This window comes from Motacilla alba, chromosome 28 (genome assembly GCF_015832195.1).
Source record: "Motacilla alba alba isolate MOTALB_02 chromosome 28, Motacilla_alba_V1.0_pri, whole genome shotgun sequence".
Lineage (NCBI taxonomy): Eukaryota > Metazoa > Chordata > Aves > Passeriformes > Motacillidae > Motacilla > Motacilla alba.
In genome coordinates, this window is record NC_052043.1 from 2,388,775 (window position 1) to 2,406,790 (window position 18,016).

The 18,016-nt window shown below is 61.0% G+C and overlaps 1 protein-coding gene across 16 annotated transcripts; it reads right to left on the bottom strand.

The window, feature by feature from the left end:
- Positions 1–743: 743 nt before the first annotated feature.
- TLE2 (TLE family member 2, transcriptional corepressor) lies at positions 744–15,310 on the bottom strand. 16 transcript variants are annotated; one of them, XM_038163660.1, is made up of 20 exons: positions 15,132–15,308; positions 14,959–15,044; positions 14,494–14,557; positions 13,338–13,382; positions 11,556–11,618; positions 11,273–11,347; positions 10,366–10,558; positions 8,325–8,341; positions 7,265–7,357; positions 6,886–6,930; positions 5,725–5,856; positions 4,572–4,713; positions 3,561–3,724; positions 3,161–3,237; positions 2,464–2,713; positions 2,018–2,265; positions 1,760–1,907; positions 1,528–1,678; positions 1,323–1,399; positions 744–1,240 (listed from the first exon to the last, which is right to left on the bottom strand). In XM_038163660.1, the coding sequence occupies exons 1-20, from the start codon at positions 15,153–15,155 to the stop codon at positions 1,133–1,135; spliced, it is 2,202 nt and encodes a 733-aa protein (XP_038019588.1). In that variant the 5' UTR covers positions 15,156–15,308; the 3' UTR covers positions 744–1,132. The 16 variants fall into 16 exon arrangements, 12 of the variants coding, with proteins under 12 accessions (XP_038019588.1, XP_038019585.1, XP_038019579.1 ...); XM_038163657.1 differs by having other exon boundaries at positions 1,760–1,949; XR_005259822.1 differs by having other exon boundaries at positions 1,760–1,903; positions 14,959–15,309.
- Positions 15,311–18,016: the final 2,706 nt, after the last annotated feature.

The window sequence follows — 18,016 nt, forward strand, 5'->3', positions numbered from 1 at the left end:
GCCTCCCAGGGTGTATTTAATAATAAAAACAAACCAAAAAAAAGCAGCTGTGCCTTGTCTTGGGCAGTACCCTTGATGCTCTGTGGGGCTGGGATGGACCCAGGTGGGAAGGGGTGGCACCACAGCAGGAACCTTGTCCCTTTTGGTCACAACTTGCTGCTCCTTTCCTGTGCTGAGGAGGGTCTGAGGGGCTCCTCAGTGGGCAGAGCTCACCCCTGGCCCTGGCGGGGAGCAGGAGCCAGGAGCAGCAGTGTGGGCACGGCCTGGTGCTGGCTCTGCCGTGCCCCCGGTGGAGCAGCCTCGGGCTCCGTGGGTGTGGGGGAGAGGAGAGGCCAGCCCTGGAGGAAGTGGTTTCTGAAGGAAATGAGATGGGAGCACTCAGCGCCTGCCTTATCGGTCTGGCCGCCTGCCAGCACTGCCGTGGGCAAGCAGGGCTGCTCCCAGGAGCCCGGGGCTGGCAAGGGCTGCGGTGTGGCAGCTGCTCTGGGCTGCTGCCCCCAGCCACAGCTCACCACAGGCACCACAGAGCGCTGCTGGGGCTGGGGCTGCCATGGCAGGCCAGCAGCCACACCTCGGCCACGCTGGGAGCGTCCTCCCCTGTGCTGCTGGCCAAAAGCAGCCCCCCAGGACACCCTTCAGAGCCCAGCCCTTGGCACAGCTGGCAGCATGGCTGGCAAAGGCCCCTGCTCAGACCCGGCCCAGCCCTTCTTTTGTTCATTTTTATTAGTAAGGGATTGAAAACATAGTTAAATACACTTCTTTACTGATCATTTACAGCTGTTGCTGCAGCAGAAAATGGGTGCTGTTAAGTCAGTAGCAGGAATTCAGGAGACACACACTCTCAGGCTGTGTCCAGCTCCCTGTGCAGCCGGCCTGGAGGACAGACAGAACCCAGGATGTCCAGCCCAGCCCTTGCCCAGCCTCAGGGGCTGCCAGGCTACACCCAGCCCTCACTGCCAGCCTCGTGCAGGAACCAGGGCAGGAGGATGGGGCCAGGGCCTTGGTTTGGTGTCTGAAAGCAGAGGAGGAGGAGGGAAAGTAGAGCTGCAGGAGGGCAGGTCCAGCACTGGAAGCCTCTGTGAGCATGGTGGCATTGGGGAAGGTGTGTCCCCATTCCTGATGGTGACAGGAGTCAGTAAACCACCTCATACACTGTGGCCTTTTTGTCACCAGAGCCCGTAACGATGAATTTGTCGTTGACAGAGATGTCACAGCTCAGGACTGACGAGGACTCCTTCGACTGCGAGGGAGAGGGCAGGAGGTGAGAGCAGGGCTGGTGCCCGGAGCCACCATCATGGCCCTGCACAGATGCCTCAGCCCACCTGGAAGATGCTGGCTCCGTAGGGCGCCCGCCAGGCGTTGAGCAGGTTGTCCTTCCCCGTGCTCACGAACCACTTCCCTGGGACAGGAGACAAAGGGGGTGTCAACAGCTGGAACACCACGCAGGGGGGTGACCATGGGGGAATAAACCACAGGGATAAATCTGAGGCTATCCACAGCCCAGGCAGGAAAAAGGGCCCTTCCTACCGCAGGAGGCGAATTTGAGAGAGAGGACGCAGCTCTCGTGGAGGTGCAGCTGGTACTTGTCGGGTTTGGTGACGTGCAGGATCTCCACGTTGCTGCTCTCCATGCCCACGGCCAGCCACTCTCCCATGGGGCAGTAGCCCAGGGAGAAGATCTGAGGGGACACACAGGCTCACACAGTGGCCCAGCAGGTCCCAGCTGGCCCCGGGGTGCTGCCAGAGGGCTCCAGCCCTACCTGGGAGCTGAAGTCGTGCTGCTGCAGCTGCCGCCCCTCCCGCAGGTCCCAGCAGCGCACGGTGTTGTCCAGCCCCCCTGTCCACAGCTTGGTGCCATAGTTAGAGATGTCAATGCAGCTGGCACCGTCCGTGTGGCCTTGAAACTGCCTGGGAAAGAGGGGGAGGGAGAGGGAGAGGGCGAGGGCACAGCTGGCAGGGCAGCCTGTGAGCCAGCACTGCCCCCTGTGCCTGCCCCGCAGCCCCTGCCCCAGCCTCACCTCACCATCGTCTGGTTCTGCAGGTCCCACACCACGATGTTGCCGTCGCTGCAGCAGGAGAAGCAGACTTTGGCGTCAGGGCTGATGGCCAGGGCGTAGCAGGCGGGGGCAGAGGAGGTGAGCTCGGCCTTGATGCGGGGCGTGGGGGCTGCCAGGTCCCAGATGGACAGGGTGCTGGCCTCCCCCCCCACGATCAGGCTGCGGCCGTCGGGGAGCAGCTTGCAGGAACGGATGTAGTTGTCACGGTTCTGCACGGGGGTGACGGGCAACAGGGCAAGGCAAGGAGGACACGATGAGCACACAGGGCCTTGCAGGAGACACTTCTCCTTCTCCCACTGCAGCTGAGAGACCCCTCTGCCCCCTCCACTGGAGCAGGGGCACATTCTCCTGCCCAGCCCCAGCCCAAAGGCATTTCTGCTCCTCCTCCTCCTCCTCCTCCTCCTCACCAGGCAGTCCAGCTGAGCCACGGCCGTCTTGGTGCCCGGCTGCCCCACGTCCCAGACCTTGACGCAGCCCTTGCCCCCGGTGTAGACGTGTCGCGTGGAGTTGCTGATGGTGACAGCACAGACCACCTCGCCGTGGCTCAGGGTGTGCAGCTGCCGCGCGTGCCGGGGGATGCCCGAGCCCATGAGGGCGTCGGGGGGGAAAGGCACCGGCTGCATCTGCCCGTCGGCGCTGACGTGGAAGGAGTAGGCACTGCAAGGGAGCAGAGCAGTGAGAAGAGAGCAGAATCCTGCGTGCACAGGGGCTGCTGCCACGCAGCTCCAACACGGTTTGGAGTCAGAGGTCATGGAAGGAGAAGGCACTAGAAGGGAGCAGAAGAGAGGCCTGAACAACCCTTGTGTGATGGCCAAGGGCAGGAGGTGATCTCTCCTTTAGCTCCGCTCAAGCCAAGGTGGAAGGTGCCCAAGCCAAGGGGGAAGGTGCCCATTATGCCTTGACTAATGAGGGGTTTAATTACCCAGCTGCAGCTGCCAGGAATGAAATGGCAGCGCTGGATTCCGGATTGGAGAGCAGCTCCCCCTCAGCCCAGCCCAGCCCTGCCCTGCCCTGGGGGAGCCCTTGGGAGGGAGATGCTCCCAGCACCCACCTCAGCCCCTTGCTCCCACCCTCCCTGCAGCCCCAGCACGTGCAGCCACTTACGGCTTCCCTCCAGGGATGGTGGGGAGTGAAGAGGAGAGGGTGGAAGCCCTCAGGTGAGGGTGAGACTCAAACGCCACCTGCACAAAGCAAAGGGCACATGAGGAGCAGGGCAGAGGACACCAAAGTGGGGCTCTGGCCTTTCCCTGCACACCCTGGAACCTCCGTGCAAGCTCCCTGCTCGCTGTGTCTTCACATGGAGCGACAAAAGCCAAAATGGGTTCCCACAGACACCAGTGGAAGAAGCAGAGGCTTCTCTGAGTGCACTGAAGCTTCCACCAGCCCTACCACCTCTGCCAGGTAGCCCTTCCTATGGCTGCAACCCCAGCTGAAGCCCCGGATGCTGCCCAGGGGCCGGGCAGCAGAGCCAGCTCACCCAGCCTCCCCCTCCTCGGTGACTTACCACGGGGGAGCGGCCGTAGAGCAGCGTGCTGCTGGCCTGGGGCACCGAGAGCTGGATGCCCATGTAGAGGCCGGGGGCCGGGAGCTCCCCGCTGAGGGCGGCGTGGGGCACCGTGCCCAGGGAGGACGTGAAGGGGCTGGAGGAGCTCAGGGGGCTGCGGAGAGCTGCGCGAGGAGAGAGCCGCGTCTTGGCCCTGGCGTCACCCGGGGGAGAGGGGCACCTGGTGACTGCACAGCCACCCCCTCCGGCCCTCACAGCCAAGCCCTGAAGCACCCAGCTTCGTGCAGCCCCACCAAAATGACAACTCAGCAGAGAAAAAGAGATTAAACCCCTGCTCTACCCCGACCACCACCCTCGGCAGGTCCGAGCCCACCACCTGTGTGGCAATGGCAGAGGGGCTCCTGTTTGTCACTGTTTTTTTCTGGAAAAATCCCTTTGCCAGGATTTCTTCTCCTGGGAAGCTGAGAAGCTTCAGAGAAAAATGAAAACAATATTATCTCATTTGCTTCTCCTGTGTTTTGCTGCTTTGGAATGTGGTTTGGGCATTGTTTACCAACAGGTGCATGTTTGATTGGTTTCATGTCAATTGTTTTAACTTAAAGACCAATCACAGTCAGGCTGTGTTGAGGCTCTGGAAGGGGTCACGAGTTTTCATGATCATTCTTCGTAGCCTTCTGTCTGTATCCTTTCTCTATTCTTTAGTATAGCTTTAGTATAGCATCCTTTAATATAATATAATATCATAAAATAATAAATTAGCCTTCTAAGAACATGGAGTCAGATTCTCCCTCCATCTGGGGAACTCAGAAAATACCACACCTGTTGGCCACGGTTCATAGCTCTGATCCTGCAGAGCAAAACAGCCCTGCCAGCTGTGCTGGTGGCAGGCAGGCTCCTGCCTCCCTCCATCCCATCCCATCCCATCCCATCCCATCCCATCCCATCCCATCCCATCCCATCCCATCCCATCCCAGCAGAGCAGAGCAGCCCCATGCTGTCCTGGACACTCACTGGCGCTGTCGGTGCTGGGCGCCTTGCCCGGGGGCGGCCGGAGAGCGACGGCCGAGCTGGGCCCGGGGCCTGGTGTGAGGGAGTCACGGGGAGGTGAGGAAGAGGAGGGCTTGGAGGTGGGAGCGCTGGCCACGGAGTCAGTCTGTGCAGCAGAGGAAAGAAGAGCACCTTCAGCTGTGGGACCAGAACCTCCACCTTGCAGGGTGGAAGGAGCTCCTGGATGGAGCTGTACAAGGATTGGCCATCCAGGGCCTGATCCTCTCTCTTCTCCTTTGCCCCCTGCATGTCCCCACTCTCCCCACAGCTGCAAATGCCCCATGCAAGCTTTGGGTCACCCCGAACTGCCCCAACCCTGCTGTGTCCACCAGCATGGACGCATCTGCTGCTCCCTCAAGCAAAACTCCTCCTGCATGGAGGGGGTACCCCCATCCCCAGCCTGGCATGAACTGGCCTCTCCAATCCCCACAGCTATTTCATTCCTTGCTTTATTTCCCTGCCTCTCCTATTTCTTCTGCTTTTTTTTCTGTCTGGGGATTTTGTCGACACCAGCAAAGGAAAAAAAAAAAAATTAATAACAGAGAAAAGCTACGTGCTGTGCTGGCAGATTGCTCAGGGCGCTTTGTCTGCTCTAATCCGATTGTGCTGGGGAGCTGCTGCTCGCTGCTGCCCACAGCCCCCAGCTGGCTCCTGACCCCAGATGGAGGGACCTATCACTTGGTCCCTGCGGTGGCTGGGAGGCCAAGGAGTGGCAGAAACATCCCTCCCCCTTCCCACACGCTGATGTTTCAATCTGAGCACTGGACTGGTGCTTGGCAAGGAGGAAGAAAAAAAAAAACACAGAAGCAAAAAAAAAAAAAAAAAAAAAAAAAAAAAAAAAAAAAAAAAAAAAAAAAGGAGAAGAAGGAAAAATCAATTGCTGTGAGCAGCTCTGGGGAATCCTGCAGGCAGGCGGGTGGAGAACACTGCAGAGCCTGTGCTGTGCCCAGCAGCACTCACCCTGCCCCGAGGGCACGGATCTCTGCCACCGGGGTGGGGGTGCCAGCGGGCACAAACCCGGCCATTCCTGTCCGGCCGTCCATGGCCATTTCAGACTGAGAAATTCCCGGCCATGCTGCCGGCCCCACAGCCCACCCCCGGCCCAGGGGCTCCTCACCGGGCTCTGCTCCTTGCACCGGCCGGGCGCGGTGCCGCCGCCGGAGCCGAGGGACGCGGGGCTCCCGGGCAGCTCCCGGCGGGATGGGCGGCTGGGCGAGCGGCCGGGGCTGCCGGGCTCCGAGGGCGGGTCCTGGGGGGAGAACAGCTCTGTGGGAAGCAGGAACCCCTCTGTGTAGGAGGGCAGGCTCCCTGGGGAGCCACCACCACCAGTCCCCTGAATGAGGAGCATCCGCATCTGCTCCCCTGGATGAGAAACGGCCTCGGCTTTTCTCTTGGGACAAAATGAGAAGTGACAGCAGGTTCAGAGGACATGGATGTCTTCACAGGGAGGGATGGGGATCAGCACACATGAGGAGCTGAGACAGGGCTGCCATTTCAGAGGCAAGGCCACCCCTCAGCTCTTGCACTCCCATTCAACCAGGTCTGACTTTTTATCAGCACAATAAGCAGCTTTCATAAGCGTCATTTGCTGCAGAAATTCCTCCTGATCCTCCTTTCAGGGCTTGTATTTTCTTAGGAAGTGGCACGAAAAGACTTCATGTCTTTCTCTCCCCTCTGTCTTCTGAGAAAGGAATAAGCACGTCCCCAAAAACACCTTCTCTACCAAGAACAGCGGTGGCTGGGATCAAGATCTGTCAGGTGTGCCTCAGTTAGGAAAGGCTGTACCAGAAGCATGTGGCAGTTCCATTGCAAAAGACTGGAATTCAGTGAATGCCCTGCACTGTGGTGAGTTAAAGTCGAGGCTGTTTGAGAGCCAGGCAGGGCAGGAAGGGTCAGGGTGTGCCATGAGGCTCCTGCCACCTCCACCCACAGGAGCTGCCAGCAGCAAGCCCAGCTCCATGGAGCTCTCATCCCAGCTTATCAGCCTCCCCATATGGGATGCTGCAGCAGAGGGGCTGGAAGGGGATTGTGAAGCAGAGCCAAGCCTGTGGCTGGCAAAGCTGAGCCCTGGCTGGCACGGCCTCCCCAGAGCAGTGGGAGTGGAATCCGTCTTGGCTGGCACAACGCACGGGAGCAGGGCTGGCACGTGTCCTGGCTAGCCACTGCTGCCCAGCAGCAACGAGCTGCAGCCTAAAGACCCCCAAAGCTGGGGAACCAGAGTCCTAAACCCAACGACTGCAGCTTGAGCAGGACACCTTGCCAGGCTCCAAGGGCTTACCTCATCCACCACCAGGTTGTAGTCACTCTTGTCCCCATCGCTGTCCTGCGAGGAGGGAGAAATCCAGAAGGGCTCAGTCAGGACAGAGAGATGCTGGACCAGGCTCTGTGTTCTGCCCCAGGACCCCAGAGTGACCCATTTTCTCCTGTACATCACTCCCTGGACCCATTTTCTCCTGTACATCACTCCCTGGACCAACACCAGCCCTGTCCTGCTGGCAGCGACCCAGCCTCGGGCTGAGGGGCCTCCCTGGGGCTCCTCGTTTGCTTTGTTCTTGCTCCCAGGACAGCAGCCCTGTGCAGCAGGGTGGGCACAGGGCTGCCCAGCCACCTCCCCAGCCCAGCCCAGTCCTGCCAGCCCCAGCCCTCGGGGCACTCACAGAATGCCCAGGCAGCTCCTTCTCCTCCCGCTTCCTCTTCAGCCCCGTGCGCTCCTCGTCCTGCAGGCTCTCGGCAGGGGAAGAAGAAACGCTCTGAGGCAGAGGGAGAGGAAGGTGTGAGAACCACTGTGAGGGCAGGCAGCCACCCCTCAGCTGTCAGTGGGGCCAGGCCCTGCTCCATGACCACCTCCATCCTGCCAAAGCATCCCCCTGGCTGCTGGGAAGGACCCCAAAGCCCAGAGCCAAGCGAGGGAGATCCACCCCCGCAGAGACAACGAGCCAGGGTGGAGCACAAAATCCCCACCCGGAGCCGTGTTTGCTTCACCTCAACCCTGCCACGAGGTTTTGGAAGCAGAATGGGGCCAAGCAGGAAGAACAGCCCTCCCCCAGGTGCTGCTGGCAGCTGCAGGGGTGTCACACATGCCCTGGCATCCCCACACTGGTGGCAATGCAGGCAGGAGGTGACAGAGATGCCCCACGGCAGGGCTCCCCGCAGCTGACTGCTCCCAGCACAGGCAGATCAGACACTGAGCCAGGGGCAGAAAGGGCCATCCCTGTCCCCAGGCCATCTCTGGGCAGCGCTGGCATCACAGACACCTCCTCTCCTACAGATCAATGCCTCCAATTCCCCCGCAGAGATCATTAACCCTTCCTTCCCCTGCCTGTACCCTGGATTCTGCAGAGCTACTGTGGAGCCTGGGAAGGGAGTCACAGCCCTGGGACTGGGGGGGATCCTAAAAGGGAGGGGGCAGCCAAGGACTGCAGAGGGGCTGAGAGCTCAGAGACCTGTTCAGAATGATTCCTAAACTGGAAACTCCTTGAAAAGGACAGAGCTGGTTATTTTGGGAGCAGCCCTTGATCTTTAGCTCCTTACATCAGCAAAGACTGAATTGAGGTGGCCCAGAACCTTCAGTTACAAAACCCTGATGCAAACACAGCCCACCCAGGCCAGCAAAGCTCATCCAGCAGCCCCATCCCTTCCCAGGAGCCAGTGGCCAGCTTGGAGCACACTGGAGATGCCATCAGGACCAGCTGAGGCCACTGGCCTGTCACAGCTTACCCGGCTTGGGCTGTGCTCTGGGTCCAGGCAGCAGCAGGGAGAGCGTCCCAGGTCCACGTCAGAGCAGAGGGGAGGACAGGGAGAGGTTGTTAATGCCAAGCCTGTGCCCCACATACCCAGGCAGGAAGGAGAGAGGGGCACAGCAGGGCAAACCAGGAAACAGCAGGACACGGGTTCAGAAAACAAACAAACAAAAATCACACCTGATTTCCCACTTTGCCCACCTGAAGTGTGGATTCTGTGCTGTCTAATGGGAGGCCAGCACTTTGTGCTCCTCAGGGAAGCAGGGGAATCTCTACCCACCCACCTCCTTCCAAGAGCTTATCCCAGCTCTGGAATCCCTTCCCTAGACATGAAAACAGCTCCAAAGGCCCCAGGAGGGGAGAGCTGGCCAGCTGACATCCCTGAATCACACCCATCCTATTTCCTTAGGAAGCCATGCCTCAAAGCCTGCTTGGAAACTCTCTGAGGCTTTTGGACATGCACAGCAAAGCGGGTCCACTTCCCTGAGCCCCGGGAAGGAGTGCCAGGCATTTACTGCAAATCCAAGCACAGGGAACACATTTACTGCAAATCCAAGCACAGGGCTGTGGGCTGGGCTTCAGCAACCTTCCCCGGCTGATTTTTGCTCCTAAAGATCCACCAGCATTTAGGGAGAGCGAGTCCTGGTCCCTGCTGGCAAAAAGAGGCAGGCAGGGATGGGAAGCTGAGGGATTCTTGTGGGCACTGCTCCAAGGCCGTGGTCTGGAGTGGGACCAGATGCCTGCCACGAGCCCTGTGCAGCCCTGGCTCAGCTTGACTCCCACCAGCTCTGGCTAACCATGGCAGAGCACTGAGGATTGACCCCAGACAGATGAGCATTTCAACCTTTTTTTTAAAAAAATAAGGAATGGCCCTCACCATGGCCAGACACCCAGGCTGGGAGAAGTTCTGGCTGGAGGCACAGGCTGCCTGGGCTCTGAGGGTTAAGCAGGCTCAGCACAGCCCAGCCTGCTTTTATTCTCTCTCTCTCTGGACTTTGTTTTCCTCCTTTGTGGAAGCAATCCTTAAAGAAACACGGGCAGGATTTGAGCTGCAGACAGCTGTGTGCAGGGGGGGTAGAGCTGCCACGGACAGCTTCCTGCTGCTCTTTTCACCACCTTGAAATCCTCCAGGCCAAGCCAGACCATGAGAACCTGCAGCAAACCCCACCCAGTGCCTGGCTTTGCTGCTGCTCTTGGGTCCTGACCCAAGTGCATTTCAGTCAGCACCTTCCCCAGGGGAGTCTGCAGGGAAACATCACTCCTGCTAAATCTGGCTGCCTGCTTCTAGCCCACAGAGCTGCCCAGAGCCTCTCTCCTTGTCCCAGCCTCCTCTCAGCACAACCACTCCACGCCTGTGCTCTGAAAAGGTGACTCGAGCTCAAAGCAGCTCCTCCTTTGTGCAGCCCTTGAGCAGCAACAGGCCACGAGCAGAGCCGGGCACAGTTACTCATTCAGCCCAGGCCTGCCAGTAGCATTCAGAGCCCTGATTTAACGATGATTAAATATTGATGATGTTTGGAAGGCACTCGCTGATCCTGACAGGAGGAGGCACCCATCTGGACTAGGAATTAGTGTAATTTACACGGCACAACACACGCAATGAGGCTCTGCCTTCTAAATTCCTCGCCCCAGGCTTGTGGCTGTCACAGTTTCTACCAGGGGCTGGCAACAGTATTTTCCTTAAAAGTCTCATCTTTAAGTATCAGATCTCGGTGTAAAAAGAGAGGATTTCTTTGTGGTGGGGACCTCCCAGCTGCCTCATGGAGGGGAGGACCCTCATGCACTGGAAACACACTGCAGGGGAGCAGGGAGAGCTGTGTGTGTGCACAAACACTTGCACACACTGCAGAGCAGTCACAAACACAGCCAGCCTCCTGGGGCTGCAGGCATTCCACGAGCTGGATTTGCCATCCCCGGGGATGCAGCAGCCGGGAGCCTCAGCAAAGAGGCAGAGCAGCATCCCTGCACTGGCTGCCCAGCCTTTAAAGGGTTAACCCAGCTGCGCTTCTTCCCCTTACCTCTGTTCTCCCCCTCCTGGGCCACTCTGTCCTCCTTGGTGGCCAGCTGAGCCTGTGCCATCAGTGCCCCCGAGAGGGCCAGGAGCCCCGCGGTGCCGCTGGCCCCGCTCAGGCTGGGGGGCTGCATGCTGGAGGGGTGGGGGGCCAGCGGGAGCGGGGATGCGTGCTGGGAGAGCTGCTGAAGCTGCTGCTGCTGAAAGAGAAAGAGCAAACGGTCCTGGATGTGGAGGAGACAGCCGCAGCCATGGCCGGGCCCTCCCTCCCCTCCCTTCCCCGCGGGCTGCGATGCGAAGCTCATGGGATGAGACAGGGACAGGGGAGCTCTGGGGGCTGCACAGGCTGGGTCACACCCCTGGGGCTGTCTGGGCTCTGAGGGTTCAGCAGGCTCAGCACAGCCTCTTCTATTCTCTCTCTGGACTTTGTTTTCCTCCTGTGCCCCCTTCCAGCCCCTGCCCCATCCACCCGCGGGTCCCTCCCTGCTGCAGACACGACCCCAAGCCACGGCTGTGCCCTGCTCTGCTCAGGGGGTGTCCCACAGGGCACCCAACGCCTTCAGGACACCGTGGCAAATCCCTCCACCACAAGGGGTGTATTAAAAATAGTAAAAATCCTTAAAATACCAAAAACCCTTAAATAGTAAAAAATGGGTGCATCAAAATAGTAAAAACCCTTAAATAGTAAAAAATGGGTGTATCAAAATATTAAAAACCCTTATGTAGTAAAAATGGGTGTATCAAAATAGTAAAAACCTTTAAATAGTAAAGAATGGGTGTATCAAATTAGTAAAAAACCCTTAAATAGTAAAAAATGGGCGTATCAGAAGAGCAAAAAACCTGATTTCTCCCATCACTGCCTGAACCTCCAGGCAGGAAAGGGTCTTTGCCCGCGGCCAGGCAGTGCAACTCACCCCGACGATGCTGTTGAGCTCGCCCATGGTCACCTGCTTGGCCCGTTCCACTGCCTGCAGGACCTGCTGCTGGTGCTGGGGAGGAAGAGCACGGGGGTGGTCACACCTGCAGGGAGCACTTGGCTCCACATCGCCCCACCCTTCCCTGCACAGCCCCTTCTCCCACCCCCCAGCCCAGGCATGGAGGTTTTCTTCCCCAAAACCTCCCGTGGTTCAGGCTGGACTTTGATTTGCCCCTTCCCAAGAAGCCAGAGCAATCTGAGCCCCCCCGCCTCCTCCTCACCTCCTGCGTCAGGAAGGGAATAATCTGGGCACAAATGGCACTCAGCCTCTTGACAATCTCTGCCTGAAGGAGGAAGCGCGAATCAGCAGGTATCGCCACGGATGGAGGGCTCTGAGCCCCATCCTGTCCCCCTCCTGCAAACCCTCAGCCTCTGCGGAGGAGTTCAACTCTCCCCACCCGCGGAAATGCTCCTGCTGCCTCTGCATCCCTGCTGGGATTTCCCGAGCTGCTGCCAAGGGAGGGCTCCGAGGGCTGCCGGACCCCCTTGGGCTGCCAGGCACACGGGAGGGAGCCCACGCCTAAATCCCTGCGTGGCCCCAGGCCAAGGCGAGCTCCAAGCTGTCAGTCCTTTGGCAGCCCGGCCGGCTTTGCTCAGCCCAAACCCATCCTGGCTTTGCGGGCAGGGACGGAGGGGAGCCGAGCCACAGGAGCTGGCAGCGAGCCCTCCCTGCGCCTTCCCTTCCCAAACATCCCACTCGCAGCCAGGCACAGCAAGCAGGATGCAGAACTGCACGGATTCAGCCCTCTCGGCGTGGCACCAGCAAATCCCTCAAGGCTCTGCTGGTGGTACCTGCCCTGACCTGGAGCAGGGACTCCACTCCCAGCCCCATCCAGCCCTGGGACAGCTCCTCCTGCCCCTCAGAGGCACAAAGCACCCCCAGAGCTGCCCCTGCCCACGGGGGAATGCAGTAAACCCGGTGCATCCTCTGAGGAGAAGCTCTGTGGTTGCAGACAAACCCACAGCGTTCCCACCAGGGCAAGCGGCACTGCTGAGGAAAGGGGCTGCGACCTCCAGCCCAGCCTCTGCAAGAGAAAACCCACATCTCCCGGGGAAAACTGCATCCCCCCCTGCTGTAAATCCAGCCCGGGACTGGCTGCTCGGAAGGGTTTTATCAGCTCAGGTTTCTGACAATCCCCGCCGCTGTTGCAGAGGTCAGGGCAGGCAGGGAGCCAAGGGAGAACAAAGGGAACATTTACCTGCCGTGCCCCACACCCAGCAGCGCCCTGTGCTCACCTGCAGGTCCCAGCTGCTCTCCCTGCCACTGCCACCGTGCCCACAGAGGCAGAGCCACCCTCCTGCCCGGGCTCCCGCTCCTCAACCACTCGGCCACCACCTCGTGGGCAGAGTCCCCGTCCCCACCGGGCTTGGGCCACCCCTGGCTCCCGGTCCCACCGGATTTTGGGGCACGTAAGGGTGGCAGGAATGTGCTCGTGGTCCCCATCACGCTCCCTGCTAACAAAAGGAGCAAACTCGGAGGGGCTGAGCCAGCTGGAGGGATATGGCAGTTGACTTGCCACTTTGTCAGGCATTGGTCCAAACTAATTTCCCTGGCAGAGAGCCCATGATGACTAGATTGATAAATCTGAAGAGGGAAAGCAAATTAAGGCTGGAACAAAAGGGGAACCAGGGAAGGGTGAAAACACTCCTCTGGCTTTGGGAAAGGAAAAGGGGATTAAGGAAAAAAGAAAAGAAAGACAATCCATTTGCCTCTGGGCTCTAGCTCCTGCTGTTTCCTCCACATCCCTCCTTCAAGTGGGGCCCCAGGGAAGCACTGCAGGGAGGCACCAGGGCTCACAGCAGGGCTCTGAGCGGTTCTCTTTGGGATGGGGAACTCAGTAACACATCCTGACAACTGCTGCGTCCCTTTGCAAGCCAGTCCCCTCACATCTCCCGTGCCATTAGAGCTACATGGCTCAAGGCAGATAATTTTCCAACAAAGTCTCCAACCTCAGCCTCTCCCCCACCCTCCCCTACTGCTGTCCCAGCCCCCCTGCACTTACCTGCTTGTGCATTTCAATGTTCAGGCCGTAGGACATCTCGTAGTACTGAGAGGAAAACCACAGCACAGGCTGGTTAGGAGCTGTCCAGAGCAACTGGCCCAGGCCCAGCCCGGGGTTTGGCTGGCTCCAGCCCACGAGGGATGGCTGGGACACTGTGCCAGGAGCCTGGGACAAGGCAGGGAGCAGGCACAGGCTCTTAACACCCGCAATTTGTTTAAGCCAGGGGAAGCCACTCCTGGTGCCCCACAGCTCCTGTCCTGGCTCGTCCCACCCCATTTGGAACTTGTTACAGGTTCCACCCTTCAGCAGCCACCAGTGACTCTGGCAGGGGTGCTGACCCCAATCCCAATCCCACCCCAATCCCCCACACCCGGGCAGAAAAGGGCGCCGGAGCTTTCCTGCTTCCCTCCAGCAAAGCCTGCTCCAAAGGTAGCAAGACACTTCTGGAAATCCCTGAGCCTCCAGGGTGTGGGGAGGGATCCCAGCTGATGGGTGAGAGGAAAGTGCCCTCCAATGCCAACACCCAGCCTCACAGGCAGGGCTGTATTCACCCCCGGGATGGGCTTTGCCCAAATTCACATCTTTTTGCCTCTTGGATGGTGTCACTTGGGTTCTCTCCCTTTTCCCAGAGGGGCCAGTAAGGTCAGGTGCTGCAGGAGAAGGAACTGCTCTGCTGTCCCTATCCTCTTCCTCCCAGCAGCTCCCCTGCTCCTGGCAGGCTCTGGCTGGTGCCCAGGTCAGTCTGTCTTGGGGCTTGTTAACCCCTCATTAGCAACTGTGGAGGGCTCCTGCCCTGCTCCTTCCCCTTCCACCCAAACCACGAGCCTTGGAGCATCAGCTCTTAAATACCCACCCCTTGGGAGAGAGAGAGGGAGGAGCTGGGAGCTCTCTTATAAGGCCAGATAGAAAAAGGTTAAAAAAAAAAAAACACAAAAAAATAAGAGAGAAAACCCATGGCAGGATTCCCGGGCTCAAGCAGCACTGAGCACCAAGAGCCAGCGTTGCTAGAAATGGTGATTAACTCCTTCCTCCCTCACCCCTCCCCAGCCCCACGGTCAGCACTGGGCAGGGCAGGGGCTGAGAGGAGCCCCAGCACGCAGATCCGTGCGAGGGCAGCAGCCCAGGGGGACAGCGGGACACGGCAGGGCCAGCTCACCATGACATAATGTCTCTGCATCTCCGTCTTCTCGCTCACCAGCTTCTCGCATTCCAGCTTCAGGCTGCAAAGGGGAGCCAGGGCTTCCATTCACGGACCCGCAGCTGCTGCCCCATCCCTGGGGCAAGCCCAGCGCATCTCCTCCCTGCCCCTGCGGGCTCCCGGGGCTGCAGGGGTGTCACGCACCCTCCCCGGGGCACTGCACCGGGGCTGTGCCGCACACACCTGTAGCACCCACGCAGGGCTCGGTGTCCTCGCTGCCCCTACACCCGGCCCAGCCAGGGGAACCGCGGCTGATGCTCCCCTTGGGACCCCCGCTCAGGCTCTGCTTTCACGCTGCCCCTCAGCCCAAACCCCTCTCCCCTTCCTCCTCCCCCGGGCTCCTTCTCTCTACCTGCTCCCTCCCCACTTTCCCCGCTGCTCGAACGCTCCAGCCCCGTTATCCCAGCCCGGCCCCGTCCGCACCTGTGGTACTGCGCCTGCAGGAACTGGAACTCCTCCTTGATGCGGTCGCAGATCTCCAGCACCGAGAACTTGAAGGGCTGCCCGGGCTGCAGCGGAGAGACAGCCCGGCTGGAGGCTGCGGCCCGGCCCCGCGGCCCGGCCCGGCCCGGCCCCGCCGCCCCCGCGGCACTTACCGGGTGCCGTCCCTGAGGGAACATCCTGAGCGCGCGGGCTCCCGGCCCGGCCCCGCCGCTCCCGGGGCGCCGCCGCCCGGCCCTCCCGCGGGGGTGCCTGGGCTCGGGGGCGGCCGGGTTCCCGCCGAGCGGCGCTCCCGGGGGCTCGGCTCGGCCCCGGCGGGGCCGGGGCGGGGCTGGGGCGGCCCCGGTGCGGGGGTGCGGCCGCCCGGCCCCGGCCGCCCGCGCCCGCTTAAGGAGGCGCGCTCCCGCGGGGCTCGGGACAGCGCAGCGCGGCCCCGGAGCTCCCGCGCCCGCCGCGGCCCCGCGCGAGCGCGGCGGTGCCGGAGACCGAGGGGAGCCCGGGGGAGGCGCCGGCCCTGCAGCCGCCGCTGCTGTCCCGAGCGGAGCCGCTCAGGAGGCGCTTGCCCGCCCGCACGGCTGCCCCGGCCCGGGGCTCACCGAGCGCCTCCCCCGGCCCCGCCACGCGCGCGGCCCCCAGCGCGGTCCGGAGCTTCCCCCATCCCCGGGGCAGCCCGGTCCCCGGGGAGCGACGCCGGGCACTGCCACCGCCCCCGACGCCGCGGGCGGACGTGGCACCGGCCGCCAGCGGGGCAGCACCCGGGGTCGGACATCACAAACGGGTGCATCCGGACAGTGCCCGCCAGGCCGGGGACCACAGGGGCAGCGGGCCCCGGTGCGGAGTCGGGCCGGGCCGGGGTCCCCGGGGACCAGCCCCCGGTGTGCCCGGGGCAGCCCAGCGGGAGGGGCGGGCACGGCGAGACTTCCCCATCCCGTCCCCTCCGCCCGCTCCACCTTAACCGGCCCCGCGGCCCCAGCGGCGGCGCTCGCACCGGCCATTGGCTGCCGCTGCGGGAGCGCCAGCCAATCGCCCCGCGCGGTTCCCACATGGGCTCGTGACGCCAGAGAGCAGGACGACCAATGAGAAGCGAGCGGGCGGCCGGAGCCCCGAGGGAGGCGCCGCGGGGCACGCTGGGAGTTGTAGTCGGCCCTTGGCTACGGCCTCGCGGCGCGGCGCCTCGGGCCGGTCCGTGCGGGCCCTGCCGCCGCCGCGGGCCCGGGGAGCGGCCCGGCCCGGCTCTGCCGCGGGGCCCGGCCCAGCGCCGCGAGCAGGCGGGGCTCCCGCCGCGGGCGGCACGGGCAGGCAGACTGCGCGGCCCACGAAGCCTTGCGGCTGCCGCCAGCTGCCACTCAAAGTAACGTGGGGCGGTGAGCGGCGGCGGCTGAGGCGGGCGGGCCGCGGGCCGGGCGGGACGGGACGGGGGCTGCTCCCGCCGGGGAACCCACCGAGGGGCCCTTCCCGCTCCCCCGAGACCCCTCCAGCCGCGGCTGCCGTGAAGTCACCGCTCTCGGTGGCGGTAAAAGCGAGTGAGGAGCAACGTTTAAATATTGCAGGACCCAGCTGTACCTGGGCGCTGCGCAGGCAGGCACGAGGTTAAATATTTAATGCCTCACATTTCATCCTGATATTTTATTCATTGTGTTATTTACGTGCTGCATGCTGGCAGCGGCCGGGGCAGGGACAAGGTGCTGGGCACTGGAGGCTCTCCCTCTTCTTGCCCCCATCCATCCCTCCATCCCTGGTGTTCCTCCCTCTCGGCCCCAGCCAGGACCGGGGGCTCTCCCGGCAGTGGCCCGGCTGGCCCCAGACCCTGCCAGTCCCAAGCAAGGAGCCAGCCCAGCCCCAGCAGTTGCTCCTTTACCTTTCCCTGGCCCCAGGTGTTCTCTGGGCAGATCCACTGGTGCAGGCAGTGATGGACACCAGCTTCGAACCCTCCAAACCCCTCCCTTCTGTGCAGGCACGTAGATGTTTTCTGTGTTTACATCATATATCTGCATATTTTAATCCAAATGTAAAGTTTTAAAGGGTTTTTTTCTTTCTCTCTCTCTCTGTTGCCTTATTGGGAGACTTGAGGGGTTTTTTTTTAAGAAAGTGTATTTTCAAAGGCTGGAAACATTTCAGATCGTGTTTCAAGGGAAGGATAGACTGGAGAGAGATGTTTTGCAGCATTTCTCAAAACTCCTTTCTGAAAATTGCCGGTTTTCCTTGGGCGATCTCTGTGCTCCTGTCTCAGGAGAGTGACACAGGTGAACCTGGAGCAGGCAGCTCGGGAGTGACGGGTGTCACACGTGTCTTGATCAGCCTCCAGCAGTGATTGACACGAGCCCTGGAGCAGCACAGCCTGTAACCCAGAGATTAATTTGTGTTTGGATGGGAGGAAACAGCGGCGGTTAACCCTTGGCACGCCCAGCAGCAAGAGGAGATGGTCCTGCTGCTGTCCCAGCCTTGGGGACCGCGACAGCCCGGACCTGGCTGTCACCACTGCAGGATGCTCAGCCACCCCCTGCAGCAGCCACCGCTCGTGCCTGGTGGTGGCAGGGCCTGGAAGAGCCCCAGGGGATGAGGGTGTTTGAAATCCATGCTGGGATCAAGAGGGAAACGCTCTGAACAGCAGCAGAGAAATCAAACCCACGCAGGCTTCGGGACACCCGGGAGCTCCATCTGAAACTGGATCCCAGCAGGAGAGGTTGCTGCTGCTGGAATTTCCCCGGGGATTTTGCCTTTCAGCTCCTCCCTGGATGCCAGCCTGGCGCAGGGGAGCGCAGGGCAGCTGTGGATGCTCGGGGCAGAGCCCACCTCGTTGTGCACAGACACCAAGGGGGGCTGTGGCTCACCAAACCATCTCATTTTCAGCTTGCCTACTTGAACGAGGAGGCATGAACTCAGCAGAGAGTGGTTCCTGGCACCCTCAGACAATGTGAATCTCCCAGGGCAGCTGGCACAAGCAGGGACCTCATCCTGGCTGGAGTCAGTCCTGGAATGAGCATGAGGTGGGAAGGGGAGCTGAGGAAAGGATCTGGCAGCAAACCAGCGAGATCTAAGC